At 39.0% G+C, this 27323-nt stretch overlaps 1 protein-coding gene across 8 annotated transcripts in view; it reads left to right on the top strand.

Moving 5' to 3' along the window:
- LOC106095789 (oxysterol-binding protein-related protein 8) overlaps positions 1 to 26489 on the top strand; it is a 115002-nt gene extending 88513 nt beyond the window's left edge. For 4 of the 8 annotated variants that reach the window (XM_013263142.2, XM_013263144.2, XM_013263147.2 and 1 more), the window contains 8 exons: positions 1333 to 1564; positions 1625 to 1855; positions 1972 to 2436; positions 7916 to 8121; positions 8186 to 8367; positions 13793 to 14657; positions 14933 to 15249; positions 24961 to 26489. In XM_013263142.2, coding sequence (XP_013118596.2) covers positions 1333 to 1564; positions 1625 to 1855; positions 1972 to 2436; positions 7916 to 8121; positions 8186 to 8367; positions 13793 to 14657; positions 14933 to 15249; positions 24961 to 25198 — 2736 coding nt within the window. In that variant the 3' untranslated portion in view covers positions 25199 to 26489. The remainder of the gene's footprint in view (positions 1 to 1332; positions 1565 to 1624; positions 1856 to 1971; positions 2437 to 7915; positions 8122 to 8185; positions 8368 to 13792; positions 14658 to 14932; positions 15250 to 24960) is intronic. The other 4 variants (XM_013263148.2, XM_013263149.2, XM_013263143.2 and 1 more) reach the window with 3 other exon arrangements.
- The last annotated feature ends 834 nt before the right edge of the window (positions 26490 to 27323 follow it).

Raw genomic sequence — 27323 nt, 5'->3', positions numbered from 1 at the left:
GTCTAACGCAACTCACGGTTTCAAATTCAGCGGAATTGGGTAATAAATATTGTCCGATCCGAACCATACTCCGCATGAAAGACAGAAGGGTAATGCCACATTATAGCGAAATCAGATAATAATTTCTACTTTTTTGGACCTTAGATTTTACATCGGGACATCGGTCTATATGTGGGCTACATTAAGATATTGTCCGATCTGAATCATATTCGATACGAAATTTGAGGGGTTTAAGACTGTGCCAATAAATGCGGGTTTTATGGGCCTAAGACAATTTATCTGAAAATCGGTATATATTGGAGCTATATCAAGATATAATCCGATATAGTTCATTTTCGAACTTAACCTACCTACACAGAAAAAAATAAGATGGGATGCGTCCAGAGGGATCTGGGTCTGAGTCGAGTGTACCTGGCTGGGCAGTTAAACAAATGACGCGTGTCGCGTGGTCCCTGGTCACAGTGGGACATACATCCTGCACGTCGGCATCAATCCTTGCTCCGACGGAGTTGAGACGGCTGCATCTGCCGGATAGTATTTGAGTCAGAACTACTCTGGTATGCCGGGGAGGTCATTTCTTCAGGTACAATGGGAGGCGGTCGTTCTCTAAGGACCACATTCAACCGGTAGCTATTCACGGCATATGCTACCGTCTCTGCATGAATGTTATCTAGACCCGCTTGATGTGCTGCTCCATCTAAACGTTCTCTCTTGTAGCGCTGAACCTCAAGCTCTAGATCATGTAGATCTTCCTTAAGGCTTCTGAGCGGGCCATCCAAATCATCATCTTGTGGATAGGTAATCCACAAGATGAGCTTCAAGTGTATAGCTTCAATAGCATAGCAATTCTTATCCATTATCCCTTTATTTTGGCTATTAGGAATTCTAGGCAAAAAACTTGACAATCGGCCAGGCCAAACTTACCACGCTTTTGCTTGTTTTCATCCCATATTACACTAGTCAGTTATTTCGTTGGTGTTTTAGAGTAGGGCGTTTCCCCTTTTATAGGTTTAATAGGACACTTATAGGCACTTGGCTCAAATTTTGATATCAGATTCGTGGTCTACACACAATTCCTTGCGTTTGAATACGATTTTGTTCTGAATGACTTACATGGCTTTTAGGGAAAAGAATTATCCCTCCTTATTAACCCAAAGTTCATATCAAAACCATGTTGTTAGGTATCTACACAGGTGCAACCCAAAAACTTAATTGTTACAACCATCTCTGATATACGCAGTTTTTAAAATCGCGGTGTACCAGAATTAGATTTTTCTTCAAATATTTTTATATCACGCCTTTTTTCTAATATTTTTTTCTTTTCGGTTTTAGGTCCGAGGTACTTTAAAATCATGGACTAAATTGTGGTGTGTCCTTAAACCAGGCCTATTACTGCTCTATAAAAGTCCGAAAGTTAAAAGTAGCCACTGGGTGGGTACCATACTGCTGACGTCATGCCAGGTGATTGAGAGACCCAGCAAAAAGGATGGTTTTTGCTTTAAGCTCTTCCATCCTTTGGAACAATCGATATGGGCTCCCCGAGGACCTGATAAGGAAACCATAGGTAAGAATTTCTATGAAATCAAAAGAAAAAAAACTTAATTTTCCCATCTATTGTCAACAGGAGCTGTTGTCCAACCATTGCCCACGGCTTATCTAATATTCAGAGCCCCCAGCCAGGCTGCCGGTAAATGTTGGATGGACGCCTTGGAATTGTCTTTACGTTGTTCGGGTTTGCTATTGCGTTCCAATTCTTCTCCTGGGCCCAATCAGGGACCCGGTGCCATTGAGGCCTCCATATCGCATGAAACCCAATGGTCAGAGGCCGATTATGAAAAACATTTTAACGATCAAGGTATGTTATATTCTTAGCAATGCATTTTTTGTATGTTTTTGCTTTTACTAATTTTTCTTAATTCCCACAAAAACAAAACCAAAATTCTTAAACCAACAAAAAAACTAACACAAAAGAAAAATTCCAAAAAATATCACGCAAATCCCAATATCTGACAGTACCCCATGCACGCGATGAAACCGGCAGTACCGATACGAGTATCTATAATCCATCGCGCTCGCAAACACCTTTGCTCCAACAGCTATACATAACAATGACCAATTGGGAACGCGTAGTCGCTGAAAATGCTAATCAATTTAAAAAGTCTAAACATTTGCCCAAATTTCGCAAGAAATTGAAACATCCAGCTATGGATAATCTCGACTTTAGTGAAATCTCAAGTGCTGATATCTCGCCCAAGAAAACTTCTCATGAATCTTTGAAGAAAAAACGAAAACATTCCTTGTCGAGATCGTCTTCATTGCGTTCGATTGGAAAGTCATCGTCATCATCATCGTGTTCTTCGGATGAAGAGTACGATAGAATATTGGGTTTGATACCAAGCATAATGATTGATTCGCGTTCCGTTAGTGCTCCACCGGGTATTATAATGAAATTGATATGACCGATTTTTTTGTATCAGCTTTTCATAATTCATAAGTAGATATGGCTAAAGTTGTTGTCATCATTGCTAAAGCACCATGAGAATCTAACGACTATAAAATATTTATAAAATCAATATGAAATATTAAAAATTGCAACACTTTGAAATTGAAACTGGAAAACCTTAAAACCCCCGGAATCATACAATCAAAGCAAAAAACAAAACAAAAACTACACGTTCGAGTCACGCAGTACCTCGAATGTGTGGTTTCCAATGGCTCTATTTGTTAATAATTGCTGAATGAATAGATGAAGAACGTGCATTTCACACCGGGATGAAGGTATTAGGTCAGTAAAACAAACCCCCAAAAAATGTGAAGTTCTCAGGGGAACATTTTGTAGGGCCCTTTATGTGTAGCCTTAACCGAAGACAAAAGGTCCCCAATATTTTGCAATGATATAAGATATATCAGAGATGCGACTGCCGATTTTGAGTGATTTTTCTTTTTGTAATTTTATTATAAACGAAAAAAACAAATATTGATAGTTACAGTTGGGGTTAGGAACATGGGCAGAAAGCCCCTACCTCAAAAAAATCCTCCAAACGGACTTATGCACCAATCGGAAATCGGAAACATAAATAATACTTTTTTTTTGAGAGAAGAGTACGAAGCTGAAAAAAACACCCAACGAACATATTTTTGAGGAGAGTTCCATTTTTCAAAACCAAAGACGCTATTACCCAAAAACGGGTGAACATATATATGGGAGCTATATCTGAAACGATTTCAACCAAACTTCTTAGATAATGTGCTAGTCGTCGAAGAAAGCGTTTTGCAAAATGTTGGCAAGATTGGTCAATAAATGCGCTTGTAGTGGCTCTACATATGAAAATCGGGTGATATACATATATGGAAGCTATATCTAAATCTGAACCGATTTCTGGGAAATTCACCAGTAAAATTGAGAGTCAAGAGAAAATCCATCCTGCCAAATTTTGAGAGAATAGGTTAACAAATGATTTGTAATATTTCTCTAAATCGGGCGAACTTATATATGAGAGCTACATCTAAATCTGAACCGATTTCGAGCAAATTTCTGTACAAAATTTTGGGAAGATTGATCAATAAATAAGCTTGCAGTGGCTCAAGAAGTGAAAATCGGGCGACATACATATATGGGAGCTATATCTAAATCTGAACCGATTTCTATGAAATTCAGCAGTGATGTCGAGAATCAAGTGAAAATCCTTCCTTCCAAATTTCGAAAGAATCAGTAGACAAATGACCACATTATTGGAATATTAGTCCAAATCGGACGAAGATATATATGGAAGCTATATCCAAATCTGGACCGATTTTTTCCAATTTCAATAGGCTTCGTCTCTAGGCCGAAAAACATGCCTGTACCAAATTTTAAGACGATCGGACGAATATTGCTAAATCGAATCAGAAAGTGATTCTGAGTCGATCGGGGGTTTATCTCTCTTCCTTCTGGGTGTTACAAACAAATGCACTAAGTTATAATACCCTATACCACAGTAGTGGTGTAGGGTATAAAAACAAGGTCAGCTTGAAAGTAGGAAAGGAATCTTGTGACAGGTGAAATGCTAAGAAAAGTTATCTCGAAAAAATCTAAGTCAGGAATTACGTGCTTCTCCCCAAATTCCTAAATGTTCTCCATTCCCAACCCCTGAGTAGGTTCATATCTGGTATCTTGTCCCCCCATAAATGATGAAGTCTAACCGCGAAAGCCGGCAATGACATCGGAAATACTTCAAAGTCTCATCATCTTCTCCACATACCCTACACGTGCTATCACCCGCCACACCTATGTATTTTGTATAAGTTCGCCCGTAGTCCTATATGTCCAGTAGTTATCCATCCAACCGATGCGATGACCAGTTTACTGTCCGTAATGATGTTAACGCGTTTTAATAACATACCATCTCACGTATTGCGTGACCGTCCGGATATCCACCTGCATGACCGTTTTATGGTAAGGCGGTCGGAAACAGATCTCAATTCCTAAGCCACTCTATTGTAAAGATGTTCATGCGTTTTAATAACATACCACATCACGTATTGCGTGACCGCCCGAATGTCCGCCTGCAGGACCGTGTTATATCAGCGGTCGGAAACAGATCTCTGTTCCTAAACCACTCTATGCTCTAGCTTTGAACCATGCGTGTAGCATGAACTAATAGATGGGAATTCCACAGTTCCATTTATCCAAAAGCATTATGCTGATAGCAGTATCTCGCATTCGGCCTCAATCCTCTCAGGTTTCCTATCGTCACCTCGATTATCCCGCAATGATATGACGTCTTTCTATCACCCATTCTAACCCCTTTAGTCTCATAGCTGCGGTGATTACCTCCTACATAATATGTATGTTTATGGGTCGTACATCTAGAATAGTCTCCAGTGCCCTAGTAGTCGTGATTATTATCGCTCCGTCTTAATGTTATCTGAACTTGTTGTTTTTGTTGTAGCAGTATGCTGTACATTAAGGCAGCAGCCCATGCCGATAAAATACCTCATCGGGCAATCCGGTACAATTGTTGTATTGTCCTTGTGTTGTCCACCAAACTACTGAGGTATAAGTTGGTATCGGTCTAATCACGTTCCTGTAAAGATAGTGAACTATCCTCGGATTCATTACCCCTTTCGAGTCCACATAGAGCTCCGAATTTTCTCAGTACGCTCCTGAATGTGGCACTTCCAGTTCAGTTTCTTATCCAAGATCACTCCTAAGCATTTGACATTGTTGCATATCCAAATCTTTCAGTTAAGGGAAACCTGGCGCGTCAAATTGGCTCGACTTCGTCTTCCTCTTGAACAGGAAGGTTTAAGTCTTTGAGTTAAGATTTAGACCCCTAGTTCTAGCCCAGTCGTCTGCCAACTCCGAGACCCTTTAGGCATTTCTGCATATCTGATTCGAATTCCTACCCCTTTATAAGTACTATAACATCGACGGGTTCAAATCTCTCCTCAGTCAGAATATTTTATAGGTTGTTTATGGTGTCCATCCAAAGCCACAGAAAAATACTGATTGGAGTCGGAGAGAAGTAGGAGTTCTCCAATCCAGATTCCAATAGCAGTCATCGTACTGCCTGGTGTATATTAGGCACAATGCTTCAATGAGCTCCTACAGCCTGACATTTTTCTATCGGCCCATCTGCGTAAGTCTCAAAGGCCACGAATTACTGAAGGTGACACTATTCCGTAGCAACAGTATCCTTCCCCACACTAGAGCCACTACTTGCCTTTATTCTATTTGTCTCACGGTCACGAACTCTATCAAGTGGTGGCTTTCTTTCCTAACTTGACTACTAGTCCAAAGTGTATATGGCAGTGCCGTGGTAGATACAATTGTTATCTTTCCAAAAGTAAAAGTACCCAACATTCAATTGGCAGTCCGCCATTAGACTCACTTAGACGTTTTCTTTCATTGAGATACCACAGGAACAGAAGAAGGAAGATGCCTTCTTGTTCCTACCGTTGAACCATCCAGACCGCTTTAAAAAGCTCAACAACTTGCGAATGCTCACATCTGCTAAATTAACAGGTTCTCAAAAAACGAGAACCTAAAGTGGAACTCCTTTTGACTGCCAGTGCGGGACACACACAGAAGGTGTTCTATTGTCTCTTTTTCTTCGATGTCCTCACAGCTTCTGCAAAAACAAGCCATCCTTTGGATCCGGTTGAGTATTGAACAGTAGGTGGACTTTTGAAGTGCCGTCCACCAGACCACAACACCATATAGCATTATAGGTCTGACAACTGCATACATTACATTATATTCATACATTATCTTTTCAGAAGTAAACATGTGATTGACTCATGCCAACGGTTGTCTTGAAGAATAATACCAAAAGAGAAACGATGTACTAGGGTGGAGCGATTAGTATGGAAGGAAAAAATCTTAATGGGCCCTTCGCGTTTCTGATTTTTAGCATTGTACTGAGCAAAAAAGTCCACTAGACCATACGTCTAAGGTGCAAATCGAGCCTTCAGATTTTGTTTTATCAGATTTTTGTCACGTTTTTTGGATATTTTGGCCTATAACAGCCAAACCATTGAGATTTTCGATCCAATACTAAGACAAAAATTGTAGTCATGGCAATAGTTAAGAACTCTCTAGTATATTAAACATTGGAACGCTCCTTCAGGCAGTTTTGGTCTTGTGAAAGTGAAATAAAATATTGATAAATTATTATGAAAAACTGAAAATGGTCTCGGCAGATCGGCAGTCTATATGGCTATATGGCAGCTATATCGAAGATTTGGTCGATATTCGGTTCGGACATCAGTAGGCATAGTACAACTCACCGTTCCAAATTTCAGCGAAATCAGATATTAAATGCGGCTCGTATGTATTTTTATGCCGCTCTTTCAATACAAGTCCGACTACAATGCACTGTGCGCCATGTGAAAATGTGGTCTTCTATCGCTGAAGAGCTGATGCATACGTCTTATTAGCGTGTAAATAGTTCACTTGGCAACCCATTGGCTCCTGCTGCCATGTTGTTTTTGGGTCGGGTCTCGGGTATTAAAACCTAATTCTGACTAGGCAATATTCATGCTATACCATTTTTAGGGATTGGTTCTGCGGTATCCTCGTCGCCACCATTATCGGCTGGGAAAAATTTTATTTCCTTAGCCTGCTCACAGTATCTATATCTGTTCGATTTTCTACTTTGTGCAGGAGGATGTGCCTGTACCAAAAAAATTGGTTTGATTCTTTGATAAATTTTCTAGACTTAATTTTGACTCCTTTACTTCACGATTCGCTCATATTGCCTTCTATTAATTTACTCTTTTCTCTCTGAGAAATATACGTTTCTCTTTACTCCTTCTCTCCAGATACATCATGTACCAAATCTCAGCCAAATTTCAAATTTAGTTACAGGTGTTTCAAACGCAATGACTAGATTAGTATACCCCCTTTATATGTTGGTGTGTATGGGATTTCCTGCCAAAATACACTCCATAGTATTTTCTATGCGGTGGAAAGAAGACATTTCTCTTTAGCTGAGGCCTAGTATTTCTTCGCCTTTTTTGTGGGCTAGACAATAGACTGATTTTCCAATTTCGGGAGCACCATCCTAACAATTTACAACTCAAACTCATTGCTTGGAAATAAAAATGCGGTTTTTAATACATAAGTTTAGAAAGTCACATTAATTTTTCTCAGTGTGTCACTTTGTTAGCTTTCAAACAATCTCAAAAAGTCGATCAAACAATGTCTGTCTACTAAATAAAACAATCAACAAGGGGGATAATCATCACATCAATAATTCTTGTACGCGCTCCATACATATAGCAAAACAACAACAACAACAACATACGTATACTCACACCAATTTCATTTATTTGGCCACGTATTGTATTAATATTCAAAAAAATGCCAATATATTAGAGAATATTGTATTATTCATATAAACAGCCAAATTTACAATGCATGTTAAAAAAGTCGATTCTCGGCTTTTAACTTATTTCCCCTTAGATTTGGACGCTGACAGTCAAACGGAGGCTCCAACAGGTATCATGTCCGGAGTTGATACAGATTCCGACTCAGATGGCAATGATAATGTGGTTGATAATCAATTACAAGCCATCGATAATGAGGAGCCCATAGAGACGCCGTATATTCCATCGCCGGAAGAGGAACTTAATACGGTAAGCTATGGCACTCAGTAAATTCAGGTCAATTATAATGATTTCTGTTTCCAACAATTTACAGACAAGTGGCGAACAGGTTGAAGAATTGGCCGAAGAAAATAAGAGCTTGATTTGGTGTCTGGTAAAACAGGTCCGTCCAGGTATGGATTTAAGCAAAGTGGTTTTACCCACTTTCATATTGGAGCCACGTTCATTTTTGGACAAACTTTCTGATTCATATTATCACGCTGATATTCTATCAAGGTAAGTGAATTTTTTTATTTTTTTTTTTACATATTGTTAACTGAAAAGAGTAAGTACGACTAAGACGGGCAAAAAATCATAAACTATAAGTATAAAGTAGATAAAATAAATAAAAACGGATTAAGTTCGGTCGTGCCCAACTTTGGATACCCAGTTACTCTTTCATACTTTTCCACTTGAAAATCTGATATCCCTGGATTACATTAAAATAAAATTATAAAATAAACAGAATGTTTTTAAAATTCCTGCCAGAGCCGTTGCCGTTGTCTAGCGTGCGAAGCCATCAATACAACCTCCAACAGATGAACAGAATCATGTGAACCATAGAAGTAGTGTAATTGACGCAGAAAAAAGTCTGTCATTGCACAAAAACACATGCATTTGGAAAAAAACAGTCAATATACAGGATTGTCGAGCGTGGTTAATGTGGTAATTGTATCATAGAAACGTTTTCGTAATAAATACATGTATACCATGGAAGTAGTGTAATTGACGCAGAAAAAAGTCTGTCAAAACAAGTAAAAGCGTGCTAAGTTCGGCCGGGCCGAATCTTATATACCCTCCACCATGGATCGCATTTGTCGAGTTCTTTTCCCGGCATCTCTTCTTAGGCAAACAAAATGATATAAGAAAAGATTTGCTCTGCTATTAGAGCGATATTAAGATATGTTCCGGTTTGGACCACAATTAAATTATATGTTGGAGACCTGGGTAAAATATCAGCCAATTCGAATAAGAATTGCGCCCTTTGTGGGCTCAAGAAGTAAAATAGAGAGATCGATTTATATGTGAGCTGTATCAGGCTATAGACCGATTCAGACCATAATAAACAGGTGTGTTAATGGTCATGGGAGAATCCGTCGTACAAAATTTCAGGCAATTGTATAATAATTGAGACCTTTAGAGGCTCAAGAAGTCGAGATCCCAAATCGGTTTATATGGCAGCTACATCAGGTTATGAACCGGCTTGTACTTTATTTGACATAGTTGTTGAAAGTAACAATAAAAAACGTCTTGCAAAATTTCAGCCAAATCGGATAGAAATTGTGCCCTCTAGAAGCTCAAGAAGTCAAGTCCCCAGATCTGTTTATATGACAGCTATATTAGGTTATGAACCGATTTGAACCATACTTGGCACAGCTTTTGGATATCGTAACAAAACACGTCGTGCAAAATTTCATTCCAATCGGATAAGAATTGCACACTCTAGAGGCTCAAGAAGTTAAGACCCCAGATCGGTTTATATGGCAGCTATATCAGGTTATGGACCGATTTAAACCATACTTGGCACAGTTGTTGGATATAATAACAAAACACGTCGTGCAAAATTTCATTCCAATCGGATAAGAATTGCGCACTCTAGAGGCTCAAGAAGTCAAGACCCCAGATCGGTTTATATGACAGCTACATCAGGTTATGGACCGATTTGAACCATACTTGGCATAGTTATTGGATATCATAACAAAACACGTCGTGCAAAATTTCATTCCAATCGGATAAGAATTGCGCACTCTAGAGGCTCAAGAAGTCAAGACCCCAGATCGGTTTATATGACAGCTACATCAGGTTATGGACCGATTTGAACCATACTTGGCATAGTTATTGGATATCATAACAAAACACGTCGTGCAAAATTTCATCCCAATCGGATAGGAATTGCGCACTCTAGAGGCTTAAGAAGTCAAGACCCAAGATCGGTTTATATGGCAGCTATATCAAAACATGGACCGATATGGCCCATTTACAATACCAACCGACCTACACTAATAAGAAGTATTTGTGCAAAATTTCAAGCGGCTAGCTTTACTCATTCGGAAGTTAGCGTGCTTTCGACAGACAGACGGACGGACGGGCAGACAGACGGACATGGCTAGATCGACATAAAAATTCAAGACGACCAAGAATTTATATACTTTATGGGGTCTCAGACAAATATTTCGAGTAGTTACAATCAGAATGACGAAATTAGTATACCCCCCATCTTATGGTGGAGGGTATAAAAACACATGCATTGGGAAAAAGTACAGCAAATTGACAGGGTTGACGAGGGTGGTTAATGTGGTAATTGTATCATAGAGCCGTTGTCGCAATAAATACGATACAAATACAACATACCAACGCACGGCCCTTGCAGCCATCACACCTAATATGGTTGAAAAGTCTTCTATCAAAGACGAAACGCATCTCATAGTGGTTGGTGTGTGTTGCTTTCCTTTTCCATTTGCAAAGAAAATCTCCGGCCATCGAATGTCCCAAAATTCTCAATTTTGTATTGAGTTTAGTATACAGTGCTGAAGTTAAGGGCTTAGAAATGCGGTTTGCAAGTTCAAAATCGCATAATTATTATACAAAAATGCAGTAGAAACGATTCCGACATCAAGTGTCCCAAAATATTTAGTGTCGCATTTGATAGTTCTTACACATTCTCCCCACATGCCACAGTTATTTGCGATAATACTAAAAGTTGAAACAAGGTCCTCATGTCACTTGCCGGCAGCACCTAGTGTGCTGACAAAGAAACTTTGACCACTTCCAAGCAATTGTGGTAAGTTATGCAGCTCCAGTGTGGTCCCGACAGATATGTTATACGCAATGGGCTCAAATCCTTCTGGAAGCACCCCACCTTAGTCGCGAGTTCCTAGATCTGGATATTCAATCCGATCAAGCAGACGAAAGATAGAACACAACACCGTGCTACAGCAACATAACAGGTTGGCACTTTCAGCTCCGACCTTTGTGGTGTTCATCGTTACCATGAGAAGCTCAACCGGGCGCATCCACAGGTGGCAGAAAGTGGAACGCTCCATACGGAGTAGTTGCAACTGCAGTCGCGAACAATCAGCAGTTTCGAGTGAAGAGTCTCAGTGAAAGGCCGAGCAGCAAAGGTTCTTGCTTAAATACTAAGTGTCTATGATACTCGATATGACAAGGCGTGTTTTTGGCGTCTCTAAATAACCAAATGCCATCATGTTCCCGCGGCGATCTGTCCTATTGACCGGAGCGAGGATCGCTACCTCCACATAAAAATATGGGGCTATGACTACAACAACAAAAAATCAAATATCAGTTGCTATAACTTTTTTAAAGATTTTTGAACTTCAAAATTCGAAAACATATCGAAAAATAAAGCTCTTTCCTATATCGGTGCCGACTTTCTGTTGACATTTTAGGTTGGGTTAAAGGACACGCACAGTTGCCAATCGCACCACTCGGAGACGGCTGCTTCATTGTGTTTGTCCTAGAAAGCAATGAAATAAGAGAGAAGAAAGCCGTTAGAAATAGATAAAGACAAACGAAAAGCCGGCATAGAGAACGAATGAATTCTCACCGACTAGATGGCCTCTCCGTCAGCCATTTCAGTCCCTTAAAGCCATTTCAGTCCCTTACAGAAGTCCGGAATGACTAGGGGTCGAAAGACTGTAGTTAGCTCAGTGAAGAGGTGATGGCCCACCATCCTAAGCCTTCTCCCCACCATCACCAGACATTGGCACAGCCTATGCTCGAATATCTACAACTCTCCTCATTCCCACAGACCTGCAAAAATCATCATCGTACGGAGCCCATCGTCATGTCAGCTACCTGGCATTGCAGATGCCAGTTAGGTCTCCCATCAACAATCCAAGCTCACGCTTTCCCAGCTCGAGAACAATCGACTTCCTTGTTCCGAAGAATCCTGGCCACAGGGCCTACGCAAGCCTTCAGCCCACTACGCCAGCCGCCAGGACCCGGCAAGGGTTATCTGTTAACACCACACAGACTGGAACATTGAGGTCAGATCTGTGTGGTGTTTATTGCTGTTACGAGAAGCTTAGCTGCAAGCTACCAGGCGCATCCACAGGGTACGGATAGTGGAATGCTCCATACGGAGTAACTGCAACGGCAGTCGCGGACAATCAGCGGTAGCGAGCGGAGAGCGTCAGTGAGAGTCCGGGCCGCACCGGCTCTTGCACAAATACTGAGTGCCTATGATGCTCGATATGACAAAGCGAGTTATTGGCGCCTTCTAGTAACCAATGATCACCTTGTTACCGCGGCGATCAGTCCTTTGGACCGGAACAAGCTTGCTTACACAAGAGCTTGACGAGGGTCACCACCTCCATATGAAAATTTCGCTACAACAACAACAACCAGACATTGGCACAACACATACTCGACTGTATACAACTCTCCTCATCCCCACAGACCCTGGAAAAATCATCATCGTACGGAACCCATCGCCACGTCAGCTAGAACTCCCACCAACAATCCAAGCTCACGCTTCCCCAGCTCAAGAACAATCGACATTCTCGTTCCGGAAAATCCTGGCCACAGAACCTAAGCAAACCTTCAGCCCACAACGCCAGCTTACACCGAGTCTGCGGATTTGCCATATAAGAAATTCTCCATCCCAAAAAGCCAACACAAAGGGGAAGCTATTCAGCACAATCTGACAGCAGCCCCAAACGTCCGAGACTCTTCTTGCATCTCCCGAACAGCATCGAAATCACGTGACAAGCAGTCAGGGCCTTCAGCACAGCCTGACTGTCCACATAAATCGTGACATTCTGAGAGGGCCGCCGCCCCTGATTCAAGATTACATCCATGACCCTGAGGATCGCAAATACCTCAGCCTGAAAAACTCTGCACCCATCCAGAAGTCTATGTGACTGACTTAATTTGAGGAATTAAACAAAAACCACTGCTCCGTTGTGCCCATCCAATTTGGACCCATCCGTGTAAGCAGTGGGACCTAAGAAGGACGGGACGTCTCCAGCTCAAAGCTTCCTCCCCAGGAAGACAACCTCCAGGTCTCCGAGGAAAGATCCGCCTGGCACATAGTCCGTGGCATCGCCAATGCTAAGTGGTCGTACAACGCCAGAGGCCTTCCGCAGAAAAAACGAATGCCCGAAATGCCCGTTCATAATTGAGGCTTAAACTTGAACAACACCAGCTCTGTCTTTCTGCAAAGCCCATTGGCTCTCGCCTATCTAGACAGCTTCCTTAGCACGCCCTGAAGGATACCCGTGATAGTAGAGAGATAGCGACCACCAATCCAAATGACGACGTCATCAGCATAGGCAACCACTTTAACTTTTTCCTCCTCGAAGGACCTCAGACTCCTATTGATAACCGAGAGCCACAAGAAGAGGTAGTCGGCTTCCTGCTAATGTACTTATTCTGTGCCATCATTAGATATTGATTCTGTTTATGTATCCTTGTCGCTGCCATTATCGGGATATGTATCGAGAAATCCAGTTTCTCACCTTCACTTCGTGTGCGAACTTTACTGAGCATATTGCAACCGTAATGGAGGCCTTTAGATAACCAAGGCTGATGGTTCCTTGTCCATTATAGAAATATGATGACCTCTTATTTACATAAACAATTCTTATTTTTTATTTGGCTTAATTTTTAATTTGTATTTCTTTGAATATTCTCCTTTCAGAGCTGTCCTTGAGGATGATCCATTTACACGCATGAAATTGGTTGTACAATGGTATCTGTCGGGCTTCTATAAGAAACCCAAAGGTCTAAAGAAACCCTACAATCCCATACTGGGTGAAACCTATCGCTGCTATTGGGAACATGACAACGGTAGCCGTACTTATTATATTGCTGAGCAGGTCTCACATCATCCACCGGTCTCGGCTTTCTATGTTACAAATCGCCAAGAAGGTTTCTGCATCAGTTGTTCCATCTTGGCCAAATCGAAATTTTACGGCAATAGCACTTCAGCGGTGCTTGAGGGTGTGGCTACGCTAACTCTCTTGCCGCGAGGCGAAAGTTATACACTAACCACACCCTATGCCCATTGCAAAGGTATTCTTATGGGTACTTTATCCATGGAGTTGGGTGGCAAGATAAATATCGAATGTGAGAATACTGGCTACAAGACGGAACTAGAATTCAAGTTGAAGCCTTTCTTGGGCGGTGCCGACAGCACTAACATTGTAGCGGGTAAAATACGATTGGGCAAAGAGACACTGGCTACCATTTCTGGGCATTGGGATGCAGAGATGCGTATTAAGGATGCCAAAACTGGGGAAGACTCCATACTATTTGCGGCCACCAAGGATATCATGAAGAAACGCTTGATGCGTTATGTGGTACCTTTGGATTCCCAATTGCCCAATGAATCGGAACGTTTATGGAATTTGGTATCGGCAGCCATTCGACGGGACGACCAGGTGGGAGCTACGGAAGAAAAAACAGTACTAGAAGAGTCACAGCGTAATGCGGCCAAAGAACGTAAGGTAACATTTACGGAATGGGAACCGCTGCATTTCCAACAGGACATCATAACAGGAAAGGTAAGTTCGAACAAAGTCTAGGGTAGAACAGTAATAACTGAATTGGAAGGCAAAACAAGGTGAGCTTAATAACAGAAAAAAACACTCATTAATCATTTGGTCAGTCTTCAGACTGTTATTTGCTCATTCCAATATTTTTAAAAAAACTTATATCCGGGTTCATTGCCCCACTTCAAATCATTCAGCCATATAATTGCCTCTTAGTGGTATGTTTCATTATTTTTATAATGTTGTTGTTGTTTTTTTCTGGTTTCTTCTCCACCTCTCTTTTGCAGTGGATTTATAAATATGCCGATTTGCGTCCATGGGATCCACGCAATGATGTCAAACAATTCGAATGGGATTACAAGATTTTAACAAAGACCCGGCATCAAGCGCCCATGGTACGGACCGCAAGCATTGTCAGTGTTGATCCCATGCATGTGATACGCAATTGTGCTTCTGATCAAAGACAATCATCTTTAGCCATGATGAAGGCCAAACGCAAAACTAAACAATTAACAAAACTAGCAAATGATCCAAATAATTCGGATTCGAGCCAATCACCAGATGACCTTAATGATCATCCCGTTTCATCGCATACCGTCAGAAAGTGAGTATAGAAATTGAAAAGCAATTAAGAGCAATCAGTTAAAATTAGTCCAAACGGCGTTAAGTTTGCCCAAATGGAATACAATACCATAAATTCACCGCAAATACTAAAATGATGGGAAAAAGTAATGGGTTAGCTAACGTTAGAACTATATAGAAATGCAAATTTGTCCATAAACAATCCATTAAGGAAAAGGGGAAAACTTCTCACATATCATTGAGTGCAGTCCGATTCAAGTTAAAGCTCAATGATAAGGTGCCTCTTTTTATAGCCAAGTCCGAACGGCGTGCCGCAGTGCTACACCTCTTTGGAGAGATGTTTTTACATGGCATAGTACCTCACAAATGTTGCTGAAAATTTTTTCTGATGTTCTCACCAGGATTCGATCCGAGACGTTCTGCGTCATAAGCAGACATGCTAACCTCTGCGCTACGGTAGCTTCCATTCAAATAAAATTTGAGGTATTCGCTATATATCGATGCAATACTTTGGCTTCTTAAGAATCGAAGGCAGAAAAACAAGTTGCTAGCGTGTGTTGCTGTTAAACAGATAATAGCCTCAGGAGGTTTTAACATTCAACTCTTTGGGAATGAAGCAGGTATTTCCCCATGAATCACAATGAAAATAAGGTCAGTAAAGCTCTAAGAAAAGCCATACAATTCAAGGGGATCTGAATTTTTGACGGAGTGAATGCAAATTTGTCCATGAACATTCCATTAAGGAACAGGGTCAAACTTCTCTTATATCAATAATTCAAGTTTAACTTCAATGAGTCCGAACCGAGTCCGAAGGAGTGCCTGTGAACACTACACAGGCTGGCCCATTGGGGTCCAATCGGTGTGGGGTTTATTGCTGTCACGAGAAGCTTAGCTGCGAGATACAGCATTCGCCCTCACTCTAGTCGGCACTGGTAGCAGATAGTCGGAGATCATTTTCAGTCTACCCTCCGCATCCATAACACCCAGAATCGAAGCGCAACCTTCCTCCTTCAGCATGCCGGGCTCCCTCAGCCTAAGCGCGAACTTGGCGGCGCAGTTCCGAATATAGGGCTTACTGGGCTGCATATTCAGCATCGCCTCCAGGCCTGCCTGCGGTGCGAATCTCAGTCTGGACCTTCTCGAACTCCCTGGTACGCGTCCTCTTCTTTATGGCCTTCCACCATACGATGGCCGTATACATCCAATAAATCATCTTGGGGGTTACTCCCCACTTCCTACCGAATATCCTCTTGCAGGAGTAAAAAGCGCACAGTGCCTGAAGGCTTCTTTCGTCAGTATTTCTCTTCCAAGACAGTTTTGAATCGAGGACTATGCCTAGGTACTTCGCCTCCTTCGACAGCCGCAGGGTGACCCCGTCCTAGGACAGGATTCTAAACTCCGGTATCTTATATCTACGCGTGAAGAGTACCAGCTCCGTCTTCCCTGTGTTGGTTCTCAACCCATTTCTGGTAGCCCATTACGACAACCTGCCCAGTGACCCTTCCATGATCACGGTGATCATCAACAGAAACCTGCCTTGGCCCAGCAGCACGACGTCGTCCGCATAAGCGATAATCCTCGTGCCATCCCCATCGAGTTCCATCGGGATTTCATTAATCACGAGATTCCATAGAATCGGAGAGAACACCCCTCCTTGGGGTGTTCCTCTGGTTACCCGCCTTCTGATCACACAATCTTCCAGGTTCGCATTAATAATCCTGCCATAAAGCATATTATTGGCCCACTGGGAGATTATGTGGTAAATCCTCGTGTGGTCCAGTGCGGCAACTATCGATTCTATCTCCACATTATTCAAGGCCCCTAAACATCCAAAAAGGCCGCCAAAGTTATTTTCACTTATGAGGTTTCAGTTTCAGTTTACAACCAGATTTACATTTTTTAATTACAGTATGTGACTTAAACTAGTACTTGGAATAGCATTTGAAATAGGGATATACAATAAACATACAATAGCAATAAACACACAATAAACTTGTTCACTTTTTATACCTACCACTGTAGGATAAGGGTATATTCATTTAGTCATTCCGTTTGCAACACATCGAAATATCAATTTCCGACTCTACAAAGTATATATTTTTCGGATCGTCGTAAAATTCTAAGACGATTTAACAATATCCGTGTCTGTCAGACTGTCCGTCCGTCAGTTGTAATCACTCTAGAGCCTTCAAAAATTGAGATTGAAATTGAGATTGAAATTGAGCTGAAATTTGTCACAGACACGTCTTTTTGATGCACGCTGGTTAAGTTCTTGAACGGGCCAAATCGGACCATATTTGGATAAAGCTGCTATATAAGCCGATTTTCCGATAAAGGGTCTAATGCCCATGAAAACTTTTTTTTTCATCCGATTTTGCCGAAATTTGAATCAGTGAGTAGTTTAAGGCTTCCCGACAACTGACCCAATAGACCGATCTGCCGATAAGGGGACTGAAGCCCATAAAAGCTTTATTTATTACCCGATTTCGCTGAATTTTGAAACAGTGAGTTTTTCTGAGCCTCACGATATCCGACCTTAATCTGCCAAAAAGAACAATATTTTATTCTACAAAATTGAATAGTGGCATATATATTAGACCACTCAATGTCCGTGCCGAATTCGGGTCCTTAAGTTATCCAATTTTCACCAGATTGTGACGAAATGGGGTTAACATATATACCGGTGGTGGTGGGTATCCAAAGTTCATCCCGGCCGAACTTAATGCCTTTTTACTTGTTTTTTAATAATAAAGGTACATTTAGTGTTATTATTTGAATTTCTTATTAAATTTTAGCTCAAAGCTATTTAAAATGGTTATATAAGGCTTTTTTAAATGTATTTGGATTGCCAATGAATTAGATTTGTGGGGGCAGGGAGTTCCAAAGACGTATCGCGTTGTAGTAGAAATGCCATTAGGAGAAAATTGTTATTCTTTTATTGGATCTTGCCGTTGTTATTTTATTGTACAGGTATTCAGGTATTCTTTTATATACTATCTTGTATAACATTAGCAGCTCTTTTATATTTAGTAGATCCGCAAACGCTACGTTATGAAGGCTCTTTGCAAATTGAGAACAGCCAACGTACCTTATAATGGCTTTATTAGCCGTTTACAGGCGAGATTTGCTTCTCGAGTCGCATTTTCCAAACAACTCACAACCATACAGTATCAAGGGGTAAATATATGCATTTGCCAGGAGCGATCGGATATGTTTTGATGTGTACAGGTGTGTTTTGTAGAGAGATCTCAGCATACCAAATATCTTTCCAGTTACCGCAACGATGTTTTCATTCTATTTAAGGGCCCTGTTTAGAATTATACCGGGGTTTTTTGCCTTAGACACTTGAGCTTATTCTTAACTTCCAATACGGTTGGGATATTCACGCATGACTTCATAAAACGGCTCGAGAAAACAACAAAATTGGACTTTTTTGGGTTTATGTTGAGCCTATTTTTTGTTGCCCATTTGTAGACGCTGTTTAAATCAATTAAATAGGAAAGCTTAAGTATTTCATATATGATCATCATCCGCTTAGATCTGTAGTGAAATTGACGGGGTAGGACATTTATATACATGGAAAACAGTAAGAGTCCCAGTATTGAACCTTGAGGAACACCATGTTTAACTCTCAAAGGATTTAATATATTATCTTCAGTTAAGACAGACTGAGAATGACCTTGTTAGTAGTTTGATACAAGCGCTATTGCAGTATTCGAAAAATTAAAAAAATGTTGAAGCTTCCAGCAAAGGATATAGTGATCAACACAATCAAACGCCTTAGAATGATTTAATAATACACGAGACATTACCATTATCCAAGTTCGATCGATTATCTTCCGTCACATCAATTAGTGCAGTTGTACAGTTATGTGGATGTCGAAAACCAGATTGTATGTCCGACAAAAGACGATGGTCATTCAAATATCCGTTTATTTGAGATTTATGGGAGATTATACGCTCAAACGCTTTCGAAAAGTAGGAGAGTATCGAAATTGGACTATATTCATTTGATGATTTTGGAATTGGGATAACTTTTGCATATTTCCAATTCTTAGGATATTGGCTCGGTGTTAATATCGTATTGAGAATATATATGTTACGCATGGAAATATTACATTTAATATAATTTTTACGACTTTGGGTTGTATGTTATCTAAACCAACTGCATTTGATTTTACTGATAAACAGCTCGTGTCGCAGATGAAAATATTAGTGTATGTTTGGAATAATCTAAGTTTAGTTCTAAACACTTTTTGAATAAATTTCTTCGGTTTTATTGAATTTTGGACAATCCTCAACAATTCTGGTAAGTACTTATAGAACAAATTTGAACTCATAAAATTTAATTGGTTGAAAAAACACTTAAACTGCACAAATAAAAACAAAATATTTGTTTTCAATGGAGTAAATCTTGTGAATTTTGTCGAATTGCGTCAAGTGTTTACAACCACAATAACAAATAATTCTTCCTGTTTTAGAATCTGAAAACATCTCCCCGCTTTTGCCCCAATTTTTTTTTTTATTCCAAAGTTTCCAAAGATATCTGTTTCGCGGGGCGTGCTTTTTGATGAGTGGATTAAAAACAATAAAGATAAATCTGCTTTGGAAAACGTCATTTAAAGCATGATTGGGGGAGATGTGGACTACCCGAAATTAAAAAAAAATAATCATAATATATGTTTTAGCATTAAGAATAGATGGATACGTTCAACTCGAATGAAAACCCGCTTTCTGCAACAATACTCGGAATGGTTTTCCGAAAATCAGGATTTTTCGGATAAAAAATCCTGCCTTCTTGATGTTAGACCATCTAATAGTAACTGTAGCAAAGGTAGGTCAAAATTGAACTTTGCAGAATCTTCCTTGCGAACAAAAAAAAAAACAAAATCCAAAGAGCTTCTTGATAATACTGATTCCGCGCATTTGTTAATGGCTGCAGAAATGGAACTGAGAGCTTCAGGGAAAAGAAATTCTGCAAAAATTCTTCAAGATTTAGGCACAGCTTCACCGTCAAAAGGCAATGTACTTACAAAAGGTACTGTACTTACAAAATTATACAAAATCACGGTTGTTAATTGGCAACGTGAAAACTTTGCAGCCAGACCATGCTCTTGTGTTGATAATAGATAAAAATTTGTCGATCCATCAATATAATTTACTCAGACAGCATACTGCAGAAATAAATCGGAAAATGTATCCCTCATACACTTGCATAAAGATCAATAACGGAATCGGGTGCGTAAATTGAATTACAATCATTAATTGATCATAGCTTAAGAAGATAGTGTATTGGGCAAGAGGAAGTGTTTCTTTCCAATCCAGGAATAAAAGATGTAAACGCAATTATTAAATGGGGATGCGATGGCGCTTAAGAAGATTGTGTATTGAGCAGGAGGAAGTGTTTCTATCCAATACAGGAATAAAATATGTAAACGCAATTATTAAATGGGGATGCGAAAAATTTTCTGAAGAAAACCTGTCTGACTGCAGCATGTTTTTCATTTCAATAGTGCTCCAACTGCGTGCTACTCTAAACGGACGAAAAGTTATAATATGGAATAATCCAGCTCCATCTTATACCAGGTATTGTCGACCTATTAAATTTTTATTTACAAAAAAAAAAAAACTCGAGATGTTACCATAAGAGAAGTAGAATTTGTCAAACTTCAAATTTCGACTCTTCAGCCAACACATATTCAAACGGAATACCTCCAGATAGAGGTGAAAAGTAAGTTTATATTGTGCATGATTGACGGCAAAGTCTGCAATGCACTGTCCGCAAGTACATCATCTCAGTTCTACTATATATGAACAGTTTGGATGCATTGTAAAATCGTATTGTTGATACAAGTATGCTTACTTTTGGCATTTCGCCATTACATTAGTGGATAAGATGTATGGAGTGTATGCTGCACATCGCTTTTAGAATCGAAATTAAAACTTGGTGTGAGCGGGGCAAAGAAAATAAAGAGATTGTTGGGAATAAAAAGAAACACATCCAAAATAGATTTAGAAATGAAGTTGGTTTGTTAGTGGATATGCCCATGCAAAAATGTGCCAGCACCAATGATGGAAATACTGCGAGAAGATTTTTCGGAGATCCTAAAACTACTGCAAGCATAACTGGCTTAAATGCAAATCTAAACAGGTTTCACATTATACTTTCTTGCATTGGATGTGGGTTCCAAATAAATCATGTTGCTTTTGATAACTATGCACGAGAGACAAGAGAACTTTATTCGTCTGAATATCCCTGTTACAGGATGCCAGTGAGTGTACATAAAATTCTTTTTCATGGAAAGGAAATAATTACATCATGTATTCCTCCTATTAATCAGCTTTCACAGGAAGCTCAAGAGTCAAGAAACAAGGATGCAGGAAATTATCGTTTAGTCTTTACTCGGAAAACGTCAAGAATAGAAACCAAAACTGAGTTATTACACAGATTGCTTATATCTTCAGATCCATATATATGCAGTTTGCGGAAATCACTACAATGATGGAAATACTGGGAGAAGATTTTTTGGAGATCCTAAAACTACTGCAAGCATAACTGAATTAAATGAAAATCTTTTAAACATGTTTCACACTATAAAGGGTGATTTTTTTGAGGTTAGGATTTTCATGCATTAGTATTTGACAGATCACATGGGATTTCAGACATGGTGTCAAAGAGAAAGATGCTCAGTATGCTTTGACATTTCATCATGAATAGACTTACTAACGAGCAACGCTTGCAAATCATTGAATTTTATTACCAAAATCAGTGTTCGGTTCGAAATGTGTTCATTCACCGTAACGTTGCGTCCAACAGCATCTTTGAAAAAATACGGTCCAATGATTCCACCAGCGTACAAACCACACCAAACAGTGCATTTTTCGGGATGCATGGGCAGTTCTTGAACGGCTTCTGGTTGCTCTTCACTCCAAATGCGGCAATTTTGCTTATTTACGTAGCCATTCAACCAGAAATGAGCCTCATCGCTGAACAAAATTTGTCAAAATTTGAACACATTTCGAACCGAACACTGATTTTGGTAATAAAATTCAATGATTTGCAAGCGTTGCTCGTTAGTAAGTCTATTCATGATGAAATGTCAAAGCATACTGAGCATCTTTCTCTTTGACACCATGTCTGAAATCCCACGTGATCTGTCAAATACTAATGCATGAAAATCCTAACCTCAAAAAAATCACCCTTTACTTTCTTGCATTGGATGTGGGTTCCAAATAAATCATATTGGTTTTGATAACTATGCACGAGAGACAAGAGAACTTTATTTGTCCGAATTGCCCTTGAACATGATGCCAGTGAGTGAACACCAAATTCTTTTTCATGGAAAGGAAATAATTACATCGTGTATTCTTCCTATTGGTTAGCTTTCAGAGGAAGCTCAAGAGTCACGAAATAAGGATGCAAGAAATTATCGTGAACTCGGAAAACGTGAAGAATAGAAACCAAAACTGACTTATTACACAAATACAATGCAAATTTTGCCCATGAACATTCCACTAAGGAACAGGGGCAAACTTCTCACATATCAATGATTGCACTCCGATTCAAGTTTAAGCTCAATGATAAGGGGCCTCCTTTTTATAGTCGAGACCGAACGGCGTGTCGCAGTGGGACACCTCTTTGGAGAGAAGTTTTACATGGCATAGTACCTCACAAATGTTGCCAGCATTAGGAGGGAAAAACCGGCGCTGAAAATTTTTTCTAATGGTCTCGCCAGGATTCGATCCCAGGCGTTCAGCGTCATAGGCGGACATGCTAACCTCTGCGTTACGGCGGCCTCTGAGTTATTACACAGATTGCTTATATCTTCTGATCCATTTATATGCAGTTTATGGAACTCAACTTTAACGAAGAAGCGAGCAATTGATTCCGAAGTCCTTGCTTTACTGACCGCACCAGGAACAGAATATCTTGACTCTGAATAATTTTTGTCACAAAACATTTTATATCCATCGGTACATGTATAATTTTTCTTTAAGTGTTAAAATTATCCTAATATTGAATATCAACCAAATAAATTTGTTATAAACTTATGGCAAACCTGTTTTTAACTTAGCACAAAATGGGTGCACTAATTAGTGCGTTACGATAAAGGTATATTTAACCTTTTTTAACATCGAACAAAAAGGGGGCGGAAGGGGAAAACAACAAAGACAAGCTGCTTCCCCCTCCCTCCACCCTTTCTTGTTTGATGTTAAAAAAGTGAACGAAAGTTGCTTAGGTTTTGTCCAACACTGAAATTGAAGTAGGCGTAAAAGTGGGCGGATCACGCCCATTTTCGTTTTGAACTTTCACATAACCCCTCAGTAAGAATAGAAAATAATCTCTCCGAACTATTTAATACCCAACAAGGTTTCAGACAAGGAGACAGTCTATCGTGTGATATCTTTAATATCCTGCTGGAGAAAATTATACGAGATGCAAATGTGAATAGATATGGCACACTAATCACAAGATAACATATGCTACTCGCCTATGCCGACGACATCGATATCATAGGTCGGTCACCGGAAGTAGTAACTGCAGCCTTTGAAAGAATTGAAAGAGAGTCAGTTAAAATGGGTCTGGCAGTAAATGGAGATAAGACGAAATGGATGGTTTCAACTTCCAAAAAGCTCTGCACAACCGAGCAGATAAAGAACATGGAGAAAGTTGGGAACCACAAATTTGAGACAGTCAGTAACTTTATCTACCTCGGCACCGACGTAGCCGAAACGAATGACACCAGTTTTGAGATTAAGCGAAAAATAATACTGGCAAACAGATGCTACTTTGGACTAAGTAGGTAGTTTAAAAACAAGGCCACCTCTCGACAGACGAAGATTACTCTGATTCTGAAGCATGGGTACTTGTGAAAGCAGATGAGGCAGTGCTTGGAGTATTTGAGAGAAAGATTCTTCGTAAAATATATGGACCAGTCTGCGATAATAATAGGCAACGTATGAACCACGAGCTGTAGAGGACGAGAGCATAGTTAGTTACACGCATCAAAATACAATGGCTGGGTTGGCTAGGTCATGTTGTCAGAATGGATGAAGAAGCTCCCACAAAGAAGTCTTTTGAAGGCAAACACGGTGGTACACGCAAACCTGAAAGAGCAAAAGCCCAATGGAAAGATCAAGTGGTGGGAGACACCTTGAAACTTGGTGTCAGAGATTTTAAAATGAGCGCAGAAGATCGAGGCGCTTGGAACGCTATTCTACGTTCGGCTAGTGGAACAAATATTTTGTCATAGCGAATTAAAGTAAAGTAAGCCTCTTTCACATGGGAGTTATTAATTTTGGCATCCTTAAAGTGGATAAAGTCACACTGTGCGATATCACCTTCTTTATGGTGAAATAAATAAAGAATTTGTTGAAAGTCAACAAAATATCAATAATTTTGTCTGTCAAGTCTCTTGTCATTCAACAAATAATGTCTTCGATTCAATGCCAAAGTTCGTTGAGAATTTAAAGTTTCACATACAAATTTAGTAGTTGGTTTTTTCTAAGATTTATTTTTTGCTGTGTATAATTTTTAAATTCTCATCAATTCGTTGCATTTGGCGCTCCATTAGTACTTTTGACTCAATTTCTTCAACTCTTTTGTTGATGTGCGTGACAACTCTCATATATTGCCACTGGCGAGGTACCCGGTACCACTTAATTATCTCGGTACCGGGTAATTTGTATATTTTTAAGACTTTTTATATTTTGTTTTTGTTTTTTTTTTCAGACTAATGTTGGCTGTGGATCAGTTAAACAATGCTTTGGATGATCACAAACGTCAATTGGTTATGATCAATGCCAAATTGGAACGTTTACAATATGCACCACCACATCATACGGAGCATTCATCATCGTTTTGGGGTGTGATAACAAGGACCATACCACAGCCGTTGGTCATAAGAGCTTTAGCTTATGCATTTGCAGCTTTATTAGTAAGCCTTTGCCTCAAATGGCTTTTACACTAGTTAACAGAAATATTTATGAAATTGTATTAAGCAAAAAAAAAAAACAAAAACAACAAAATAATAATTCTCTAAACCCACACACGGACAAAAAAAAACTAAAAACACACTTACTCAAACACAAATACAGACAAAAAGCCTATAGACCCATATACACACACCGAAAAACATAAAGAAACAATAGCAAAGAACTTAAATGAAATCTTTAAGGAAAAAATAACATGGAAAACCCTAAGCTTAACACAAAAAAGTACTAAATACAAATATATACATACATACATATATATAGACATTCATATTTATATAAATACATACATCTATTATATATTTTTGCATTAATTCCTAAGCTCCGGGTTTTGACAATGCTAGATTTAGTAACGCGATTTATATGTTATAGTTATCCCTTAGCTCCTAAACCACAAGCCCTAAGCCTTCCTCATCATACCATTTAATTTTTGTTAACAACATTTGTGGTTTCATTGAGACTCTACCCCCCAAAAAAAAACAAAAAAATACGTTTTTTTCGTATAGCTATGAAATTCATGAAGAAATTGTTTAAAAACTTTTGACAAAAAACCAATTAAACTGTTAATGTAATTTTATTAAAAATTAATAGATATCAAATATTGTATACACCTACGTTTATGCATATTCAAGCATATTCATACATACATATACACATGTATTTGTTTATAATGATGATGAATTAATTTAACTTTGACTTCTTTTTTGTCATTGTATTATTATACATTTAGCATAGAATTATTAATGTTGGAAATTTCATTTGAATTCCACGCCTAATTCCCTTTTTGAGAGGCATTAGTTTATGGTAAAGAAATTCGATTTGTTATTGAATATGATACTTCCTGTAAGACCTATTGTGTAAATTTTTTTTTTTTTTTGTTTCAAACTTTTTTCCATCCCCTTGCTTCCTGTTACTCTCACTCTCACTCTGTCTCTCTCTATACTACAACAGTTTTTAGCTAATCTAACAAATACCATTTACAAATTATATGAGCAAAGAAAATTTAATAAAAAAAAAAGTTCATTATTATGCACTGCACCTACAAATGAAATCAATCAACAATCAATTTTTTTAGAACAAAACAAATATTCACTTTTGAATTTGAAAGCGACTTTTGTAAATTTAAGCAAACACCCAAGCAAAGACATGATGATATTGCTAAAATCAACCAGAAAATCAATACTTATGTAAAAAGTCACTATTATTCTTCTTATTTTATTCTGTTACAAATTAAAAATTCTTTAATAAAAATTACATTTCCAATGAAAATGATTTCTGGTCTTAAGTTATTGTTAATAAAGCAAATTAAAAAAGACATTCAAGGTAAGCTGGCTGTCCGGCCACAAACGCTTGTTAACAGTAGACTTTAAAGTACATAGTGTTCGAAAATACAAAAGCATTTTATAATTCTACTTTCGAAGAAGAATCATAAAATAAACACAATTTCTTAAAATTTTCCATTTCATTTTTTCTCGTTTTTTTTTAGAAAGGGGGTAACCCTTATGAAAATTTTCAATTTTTGATATCCAAAAAATGTTTGAGTTTAGAACACCGTAGTGAAGTTTTTGACGAAAAATGTGATTAATTGCAATCCCAGAGTGGTTTCCTAAAAAACAAGCTCAAAATCACATAATTGATGTCCAAAATATGCAAAAAATCTATGTGATGGCTTTTCAAGGTCGAAAACGCTGTAACTCCTTCGTTTTTTCTAATTTCTCAAATTCAAAAGCATTTCTTGATTCGCAATTCGAAGAGGAATCATAAAATAAACACAATTTCTTCAAATTTTCAATTTCATTTTTTTCGCATTTTTTTAGGAAAGGGGTTACCCTTATGAAAATTTTCAATTTTTGATGCCCAAAAAAATTTTGAGTTTAGCATACCGTAGTGAAGTTTGCGACGAAAAATGCGGTTTATTGCAATCCCAGAGTGGTTTCCTCAAAAAGCGAGCTCAAAATCGCATAATTGATATCCAAAATATGCAAAAAATCTATGTGCTACCTTTTCAAGGTCGAAAACGCTGTAACTCCTTCGTTTTTTCTAATTTCGGAAATCCAAAAGCATTTCTTGATTTGCAATTCGAAGAGGAATCATAAAATAAAC

This window comes from Stomoxys calcitrans, chromosome 2 (genome assembly GCF_963082655.1).
Source record: "Stomoxys calcitrans chromosome 2, idStoCalc2.1, whole genome shotgun sequence".
NCBI classification, from domain to species: Eukaryota; Metazoa; Arthropoda; class Insecta; order Diptera; family Muscidae; genus Stomoxys; species Stomoxys calcitrans.
Note: the sequence above shows the minus strand (reverse complement) of the source record. Positions and strands in the feature narration are given on the sequence as shown.